Source organism: Alligator mississippiensis, chromosome 11, assembly GCF_030867095.1.
Source record: "Alligator mississippiensis isolate rAllMis1 chromosome 11, rAllMis1, whole genome shotgun sequence".
NCBI classification, from domain to species: Eukaryota; Metazoa; Chordata; order Crocodylia; family Alligatoridae; genus Alligator; species Alligator mississippiensis.
The window spans coordinates 18,090,145-18,099,830 of record NC_081834.1 but is presented as its reverse complement, the minus strand read 5'-3'; the positions used below and the strand labels follow the sequence as shown (position 1 = coordinate 18,099,830).

At 45.2% G+C, this 9,686-nt stretch overlaps 1 protein-coding gene across 1 annotated transcript; it reads right to left on the bottom strand.

Annotated features, from left to right (window-relative positions):
- Positions 1-205: 205 nt before the first annotated feature.
- C11H15orf40 (chromosome 11 C15orf40 homolog) lies at positions 206-8,476 on the bottom strand. The gene is made up of 3 exons (XM_014605936.2): positions 8,237-8,476; positions 6,627-6,754; positions 206-1,322 (listed from the first exon to the last, which is right to left on the bottom strand). The coding sequence occupies exons 1-3, from the start codon at positions 8,448-8,450 to the stop codon at positions 1,230-1,232; spliced, it is 435 nt and encodes a 144-aa protein (XP_014461422.1). The 5' UTR covers positions 8,451-8,476; the 3' UTR covers positions 206-1,229.
- Positions 8,477-9,686: the final 1,210 nt, after the last annotated feature.

The window sequence follows — 9,686 nt, the reverse complement described above, 5'->3', positions numbered from 1 at the left end:
CAGGGTCTGTACTGATAACATACGTCACAAATTGTTTTTACACTACTGAAAATGGAAGGGAACAGGGACTCCTAAGGACAGTTTTGGACCATGGAAACAGAAGTACAAGAGAAGCAGCTGCATTACATGCAGCTAAAGTAATTTTAATACTGTTTTTATATTTGAGATAAGTTTTTGTTCCAGTAGAAGATACAGAACCTCAATGGACTTTTTATACCAGTTCATTTTATTTTAGACATTACAATTATAAAACCAGTTTATTTTACATTACAGTAACAGGAAACTGCAGAGACCAAGTTAACTGACAAAAATCTACGCAATGACAACCACAAGGCAAAAAACATAGCTGGTGCCACTACTTATGGCAACGCCACTTACATTATACCAGGTCAAATTCTTGTTGCAGGTCTTCTTGATTTTTGTGTTACTTATTTGAGAGAGAATTCCATGTCCAGCTAACCAGCATCAATCCTCTGCAAAGTTATTATTTTGTATTTGCAGAGGTACAGTAAGGGTAGAATGGACCCTAAACATTCTTTGACATCTAGATTCTTCCCTGACATTTCTCTTGACATCATTCCAAGGCCTGTCAATTTAGCCTTCTATGTTTTTTAAACAAATAATTACACCTGCATTCAAAATCAAAACTAAACTGTTTAGGGATGAGGAAAAGTGGGCAAGACTCAATGATAGGAGTATTTCCAAGGGGGGAAAAATACCCAGGTGACATGAGCAGACGGTGCCTCAATACCAGATACACACCACTAATTTCAGGAGAGTCCCAAAATTATTGTTTCAGCTACAGGAAGATTGTGGCTTTTGGAGAACAAAGATCTTCTCAGTTGTTGAAGATCTGAACAACAAGACTAGATGCACATGTAGGGCATTATTATGAAGCTAACTGAAAAAGTAAGCCCCAAAAGAGCCAGGCTGCACTGTGTCAGCCAAGAATGGGTCTTGCTGCAAATGAGTACAAGCTTCAGGTCTTTTGTAGGATTATTTCAAAGAAAGCTTTCAGTACAGAATAGATTGGCAAAAAACGTTTTAATATGTATCACCAGGAGAGTCTGTGTATTGTAGATATTGGAGTCTGTTTGTCCTAAGTTACCCATAGCCTGTTTCTGCATGATCTCTTATTTAAAAGTGTCCCCCCTTTTTCTAGTAAAAAAAAAAAAAAAAAAAAAATGGTTTACCAAAACACAAAGTTCCATTTCCTGATTTTGTTTAGGTCAGCTGGAAGCTTCTTTTTTCAGTTTCTCTAAAACCTCATCTGGCGTCATTGATACCAAGATCTTCACCACTTTTTCACGTGATTTAGCACCCTGTTTCAAACACAAAAATAGATAATTCAGAGAATCATTTCTTACTTCAAAAATACACATTTTAAAAACTTTTTGTACCCCCAATATTGGCATTATTTCAGTGGTACTATAGTAACTAGAACTAACAGTAGCAAAAGAAAGCTGTTCATCAGTAACCCTAGGATGTTGTCTGCACAGAGTAACAGTTTTGTAGCACATAAATTGCCACTAGAGTTCCTGAAACTTAGGGGGAAAAAACAACTGCTGGGACTCTGATGGCACCAAATATTCTAAATAGTGGCTGGAGGGCCACAAATGTTTAGCAGCCACAAATCCCCAGAGTCCTCTAGGCAAGATGGACTGATATCAGAAACAAGGCATGAAAGTTACTGATGAATACATTTTCTTCATTGTAGCACCTGTTTATTCTGATTTCTAGGCTTCAAGCAAGAAGCGTAACTCCCAAAGTAGCAGGCTGACACATACAATTAAGCAAGGATTGCAGAACTACTCTTCCAAAGCAACTTAAGTCTACATGATAAATTGAGATTGTACTATTACATGAACGTGTGAATTTAATTACAAGCTACAAATCCCAGTCCTACTCCTGTCTCAGGATTTTCTACAGAGCTACAGGCAGGCCATAGTCTTAATAGGAGTCTTAAAAATCCACTTACCCACAGAAATAGGTGTTTTTTCTGGGTTAATGATTCCGAATAGGGCCAGTCAGCCACTATTGTCATTAGGTATTTTTTTTTTTTACTTTTTTTAAATTTATTTTTCTAGGCGGGAGGGAGTGGTGTGTGAAGCTGCTACATTTTTTAACATAGCATAGAGGCTGCAAATGAAGCATGCCTCAACAGGTTCCTTTCCAAGGACTGGAAAGGGAAATAAGGAAGAAGAAATTCCCAAAGTTCAGCAATACAGGTTTCCCTCGCCAACCGCGGTTTTGCCAACCATAGTTTTGAGTATTCATGCTTAATATTCTATATACCATTTTGGCTACCATGATATACAGCTTTGAGTAACCGTGGTTTTCTGTGGCCGTGCATCGGCTTGCCACCTGTCATTTTTGCCATAAGCCTTTTGTCCTGCCAACCACAGTTTTGCCAACCATGGGAACTTTCAGGAACCTAACCCTAGCAGTTGGCAAGAGAAACCTGTATATCTCTATAGAGGGCTCACACAGAGACCAACTGAATTTATATTTTGGTACTACACATTATTTACTACCCAGTTGTCTTTCCTGTTTGGTGCAGGGGGCTGGACCCGATGATCTTCTGAGGTCCTTTCCAGCATCACAATCTATGAATCTATACTTGGCTGATATTTTTGTCCTATGGAGACAATGCATGCACATAATTTGTTACTTTTCAGCTGAGTTTTCTGGTTGATCAGTGTCAAAAACAGGGAAAAGGAACCACATATTATAAAATGGGGAAAATAAGCTGGATGTCCGTAAGCAATTGTCATGTGAAATTACGTCAATGAAATTCCAACCATTATTAGCAAAACCACTATACATAAAGAAGGCAGGTTTCAGAGCAGTTGGGGCAAATACAGAATGCTGTAAAACTAAAAAGCAATCACGTGAAACAAACACATTGCCAAGACAGTTTTAGTATGAAGATTCCTTCTAAATTTTTACACTGCTTGTCCATTTGAGTTATACTCTTGCTGCTATACTCCCATAATCATATTTTTGACTGGATCAACTACAACTGTGGGAGCCAACTCCTCTGGCAGGTGTGCCACCAATTGGTCCACACCCTGCCCAAAAGACACTCTTATCCTATTTCTTTGTTTGATCTGCTGCTCTGCTGTCTGTTCCTTCCATGATCTGTAGTTAGCCACATACAGAGGCTGCCTATCCCACTTCTGGCACTCGTGCCACAGGTTGGCCACCCCTGAACTACAACTTGGAGCTTCATGTGAGAATTTATAACACAACAGTGCCAAGGACAAGGAAGACAGAATTCTAAGCAGCAACAACCAAACAGTAACGGGTTCTTATATCCAGAGGATGTAGGTCTGGTTGGAAGTCATAAGTTAAATAAAACTGCTCAGCAGTCAGGCACAATTCAGAACGACTGTCACCAGGATAAGATATCTGGGCCCCTAAATGTCAGATTTAGAGGTGCACTGATACATTGGTCTGGTATCAGATTGGCACAGATCTAAAGAAAATTTACTGTATCGGAAATCGGCCCTATCAGGCTGATAATTTGGCCAATAAATGGCCTGTGCGTGCATGCAGCCACAGTGCAGCACAGGCAGCAAGGAGCACAGCATGGAGAGCTGCCTCCAGCTGATAAGTCTGGTGTGGTGGGAGGGGAGGGAAAGGGCTGGGGGGTAGATCAAGGACCCCATGATGAGGAAGGGTGTGGGGCTGGGACAAGCACTGTCCAGCTGGGGCGGAGTGGGCGCAGCACAGAGCTGTGGCTCATTTGGGGGCTGCAAGGGGGGAGGGGCAGCTCTCGCCACTGCATGCCACTCATCTGTAATCCACTAGTCCAGTGCCTCATCCGGCACTCACCTACTTGTGCAGCAGCTCCCAAGGCTTCCGCCACTTATCTGGAAGGGAGGGGGGGCGGGGCATGTGTCCCTGGATCTGTGTGGGGCCAGGGCTGCACCAAGCTCTTCCTGGCAGGGCAGGGCAGGGCTGTGCTGGGAAGGGGCTACGGTGAATGTGTGGCTGCAGCCCATCCCGCTGGAAAGAACTTGGCGCAGCCCCAGCCCACCCCACACAGAACTGGGGGCACATGCCCTGCCCCCCCGCCCAAGCAGTGGGAGCAGTAGTGGGAGCTGCCACATGAGCAGGCGAGTATGGCAGATGAACTGCAGAACCAGTGGCTCCCAGACAAGTGGTGCACAGTGGTGGGAGCTGCTCCGCCCCCCATCCCACCCAGACAAGCCACAGCTCCGTGCTGTGCCCACCTCACCCCGGCTGGGCAGCGCTTTCCCCAGCCCCTGGCCCAGCCCCACACCCTTCCTCACCAGAGGGGCCTTGATCTGCACCCCCAATCCCTTCCCACCACATCAGACTTACCAGCTGGAGGCAGCTCTCCATGCTGCTGGTCTGGGTATCAGAAATCAGATCAGTATCGGCCAATATGCCTCCTTAAAAATTGGCTATCAGTATTGGCCGCAAAAATCTCCATCAGTGCACCCCTAGTTAGATTAGAATTAGCAGAAATGACTGGACAAGGGTGAACAATGCTGATCAATATACCTGACTCTACTTAGCGCGTATGCTAGGATAAGCAAATTAAACCTAAGCATCCTTATGAAGTAGGTAATCAAGTATTATCCCCATTTTATAGATTGGATAAAATGAGAGACATGAAGTGGTTTGTTCAACCAGCAGCAAAGCTAAAATAAATCTCAGATTTTCTGTTGGTCAATCTTTCACATTCAATGCACTGAGCATTTTACCTAATGGCAGGTGCTGTTGTTTTCTAAACTGGCATAAAATACATGATCAACATAGAAAAATAAGACATACATCCCCAAAATCTCCCTATTTTCATGGGCATCATAAACAAATGTGTTTAGTAAATGGACCCTACTTCAACCCACTTTTACATTTAATATAGGGACAAATATGCCACCATCAAACAAGATATAAACTGTTCTAGTCTCCAAAAATTTCCATTTACTGTTGCTGTCATCTTGTATAAAAGGACAACTTTTGGGGTAGTAGAACTGTGACTTTTCATGTCCTTTTATGACATGAAAGGAGTTATTTCTACCCTTCGGGCATCTACAAAGGAAAAAACACCTTCCATAATGCAGTCTACCGGATAAAAAGCATTAAGATTTAAGACTTATTTTAACAAGATAATTAACTTTAATCTTCATTCTCATATTTATCTAAACAAGGAAGTCAAACTGTCAGTGTCCAGATATAAGACCTGCAAGAAAACAGATGTATTGGAGAAAACTGACTTTAATCACGAGTTGCAATTAAATTTTTTTCCTAATGTTTAATTAGGCAATGTACAGTAAAATCTTTATCTGGCATTTAAGTAACCAGAAATTTTATTAACTGGAATTACTGACCGGCCAGTTGGCCAGCCGGACACAAGGGGTAGAAAAGCTTGCACCCTGCACTGTCACTGCTACCCCTTCCTTCCCCCGCCCCTGCTCCATGTGTGGCTTCCACGCCCTCCCCATCCCCACGTTATCTGAAAACCCCTGTAGGGTTTCATAGATTCATAGACTGCAAGGCTGGAAGGGACCTCGGAAGATCAACGGGTCCAGCCCCCTGCACCAAGCAGGAATGACAACTAGGGCCAAGTGACCCCAGCAAGGTGACTGTCCAGTCTCCTCTTGAAGATTTCCAGAGTAGATGATTGTACCACATCTGAAGGAAGTTTATTCCACAGTCAGGACACCCTGACTGTGAAGAAATTTTTCCTAATGTTGAGTCTGAAACAGTCTGTGGCCATCACTCCTGGTTTTTCCCTCCGGTACCCTGGTGAACAGCTGTTCACCAAGCCCTTGATATGCTCCCCTAATGTAGCAGTAAACTGCTACCAGGTCCCCTCTCAGCCTTCTCTTTTTCAGGCTGAAGAGTCCCAGGTCCTTCAGCCTTTCCTCGTATGGCTGGCTTGCTGTTCAAGTCTTTGATCATACGGGTGGGCCCTTCTCTGGACTCTCAAGCTTATCCATGTCCTTGTTAAAGTGCAGCGCCCAGAATAAAAATGCGGATTATTTCAGATAACCGGAATTTTTACATAACTGGCAATCCCCTTACCCTGGGGATGCCAGATAACAAAGATTTTACTGTAATAATAAATTCAGGTATTACTATTGTTTCCACAGAAACACTGATGTCAAACAGAACCCGACCTACTATATTCGCTAATGTGACATGAATAACTGTGGCAGTGATCTATAGCCAAATATGGAAATACCTTCTAAAATAAAAACAAAAATAATACCAAAATAGGTCTGTTCAAAATGTTCCCATTTTCCAAGTTGGATTTAATATGAAAAGACATCTTTTAAAGTCACAGAACACATTAAATACAAATTTAGAAAATATAGCAGGAAATAATCCCAATTTAGGTCACTGCAAGCAACTGTGGGTAATTCTGTACTATTTCTAATGGTGCTGCTCTGAATTAGTATTTCAAAGACTTGCCATGGATTCTCTTTCCACAACTGATTTAAATGTTGTAAAATAACTCCATACTGGTGAATCGAAGGCAAGAGACTTGTATGTAAACAGTGTTTTCTCCATTTAATATGAGTAAATTTTAACATTCTGAATTCAAATTGTAGCAGAACAAAACTAAGAGGAAAAATAAAGGATTGTACCTTATCTAAAACAACTTCACTCTTCTTCACCTCTAGAACCTTGGAGAGGTAGCGACACAGCTCTGCATTTGCCTCCCCTTCTGATGGAGGAGCAGCAATAGCTACACTTACTGCCTCAGATGTCACATCTATAATAAAAAGTGTTAGTGTTTTATCAAGGCACCCAACAAGGTCTACTTTAAAAACGTACGGTTCCTATTTTTAGAAACTATTTTTTTTTTTGTTTAGGACCAAATAAAAACCTCTCAATAGTGTATTAGATAACAGATCACATAACATCTAACTGCATCAAAACTATCCACTTCAGTTGCATCATTGGCTTTTCTCATTTACCAGCAAGACTAGTTAGCTCCTCAAATGATTGCGCCTTCTGGGAAGAGCGGGCCCTTAACATCAGGACCCAACACTTCTTTTCCTTTCCGTCCTTCTTCATTATAAAAGTCAATCGTTCCTATGACAATTTGAGAAGACAATCTGAGTAGCAATGTGGTTGTTTTTTTATACAGCTCATTCTGATGATCATAACCTGTATTGTGACAATGCGCTAGTATCCATTAGCGATAGTCAAATCCACACTACATTATCAGATACCCGTTGGACCACCATCCTGTAAAGCAGTTTCTCAACCTGTGATACGTGTACCCCTGGAGGTACGCGAGACACAGGCAGGGGTACACGGGTACCCCAACACTCTCTCACCCTCTCTTCCTCTTTCTCTCTCTCTCACCCTCTTTTCCTCTCAGTACCATGGCAAAAGATTTGGTGCACCACACATTGCATGGCACCTTAAATTCCCCAGTAATGATTTGGCGTGCTGTTTTGCACGGCACTGGGTTCAGCCCTCCTAGCTTTGGCCTACATCACCTCTAGCCCAGGTACATACTTGAGTTGTGCACCCCTGGTGTAAAAGGTGGCAACCCTACCCACACCAGATCAGACATCTGTCCTATCATAGCCTCATATACATATGGCACACATTAGTCTGTAAATATAAAATCCCCTGGAAAATTGAGTGTTAGGGTACTTGTTAAAATCTGCAGAAGTTAGTTCCTACTTGCTACTTAAAAGGTTGAGAAACGCTGCGGTAAAGGACTTTTTGCACTTAAGCCTACGAGCAGGGCAGCCCTTGTAGGCAGGCTGTCCAAACCTGCACTCACTGCTTGTCTCAGAGAACTGGAAGTGAACTGGTAGATGTTATTATTATTCATTATTAGGAATAATAATGAATAATATACATACATATGTACATAGACATAAATACGATAAACATAATGTATTGTGATATAATGCTCTCGCATCATTTTAATCCCACTTCTCATTAAAGCCCGGCCCCGAGCCAACACAAGACGCGCTGCGAGGGAAAAGTGTGTTCAGCCGCTTTCCAAAGGAAGCGGTTGAGCCCCCGCCCACCCGCACCTCAGCGGGCCTCGCCCCCGCAGCGCAGAGCAGGAGGACGCCAGCCCCCCCGCCCCCCCGGAGACCCCCCCTGCTGCTTCTCCCTCAGCGAAGCCCTGGCTCCCCGCGGGGGCGGAAGCAGCGGAAGGCGCCGCCTGCAGACGGGTCGCTTCCTGCCTCACAGCCAAGCCGGGCCGGGCCGGAGGCGGACCCACCTGTGACAGCGCTGAGCCGGGCGCCGGGCTTGGCGCGGACGGCGATGGTGACGCCCCCGTCTCTGCCCGCGCTCACGGGGCCGCTGCTCGCTCCTTTCCCCGACAAGATACGAGCCGCCGCCCCCTCCCGGCCGGCGGGACCCACCTTCCTCGGCATGGCCCAGCCGCCGCTCCGCTCCCAGCAGCGCAGACGGAAGCCAGCGAGGGTCAGCATCACGCAGGGCCGCTCGCCGCCCGCACTTCCGGCAACAGCAGCAAGCTCCGCCCACCGCGGCTGCCGTGAGGGGGCGGGGTCTATACACTGCCTGGGGCGCGGGGGGCGGGGGCTGGAGCTGCGCTGGAGAGCAGCGGTGTCAGCTCAGCTGCGGCGCGCGGGCTCCTGCTTCAAGGCATAAAATCGAAGCGGGGGGTGGAAGGGACCTCAGGAGGTGTCTAGGCCGACCCTGCTCAAAGCAGGACCAGCCCCGACTACATCGTCCTAGCCAAAGCTGTCTCGCCGGGTTTTGAAAACCTCCAAGGACGGAGCTTCCACCACCGCTGTAGGTAACCTGCCCTGGTGCTTTACTACCCTCGTAGTGAGAACAGCTTTCCTACTAGCTAACCTGAACGTCCCTTGCTGCAACTTGAGCAGTCCAGCCCCATTCTCTTTTGAGCCCCCCTTCAGGTAGTTGAAGGCTGCTATTAAATCCCCTCTGTCTCCTTCTCTAGACTAAATAAGCCCAGTTCTCCCAGTCTTTCCTCAGAAGTCATGTCCTTCAGCCCCCTAGCCATTTGTTGCTGTATGCTGGACTCTCTCCAACTTCTCCACATCCATTCTGTAGTGGGGGACCCAAAACTGAACATAGCACTCCAGCTGTGGCCTCACCATTGCTGAAAAGAGGGGAATAATCACTTTCTTTGACTTACTGGCAACACACCTACCAAAGCAGCCCAGGATGCCGTCAGCCTTCTTGGCAATAAGGGCACACTGCTGGCTCATAGTCAGCTTATTATCCACTGTAACCCCCAGGTCCTTTTCTGCAGACAAAAAATGCATTGACCACTTCAGCCTTTTCTGCATCCCTTGTCACAAGGTTTCCTCCCCAGTTCAGTAAGGGATTCACTGCCACGGATCCTCCTCTTGCTACCGCCCATGCTTGTAGAAACCCTTCTTGTTACCCTTTACATCCCTTGCTCTGTGCAACTCCAATTGCACTTTGGCCTTCCTGACTTCAGCCCTGCATGCCCAAGCAATGCTCTTAATAATCTTCCCTAGTTATTTCTTCAGATTCCCACTTGTTACAAGCTACCTTTTGCGATTTAGTTTACTGAAGAGTTCCCTGCTAAGCCAAGCTGGTTTTGTGTCATACTTGCTAGTTTTCGGACTCATTGATCATGATTCTGTGAGTTCTGTTGCCATCCAGCAAGTAAGGAGGAATATGCCTTTTAGTAACAGTCCTGACCCAACACA

Coding starts and splice junctions, on each gene's coding strand:
- C11H15orf40 (XM_014605936.2), bottom strand. CDS start 8,450: ATGCTGACCCTCGCTGGCTTCCGTCTGCGCTGCTGGGAGCGGAGCGGC. Junction 6,755..8,236: donor CCGGCTCAGCGCTGTCACAG/GTGGGTCCGCCT, acceptor TTTTTATTATAG/ATGTGACATCTGAGGCAGTA. Junction 1,323..6,626: donor GTGAAGTTGTTTTAGATAAG/GTACAATCCTTT, acceptor TGTTTGAAACAG/GGTGCTAAATCACGTGAAAA.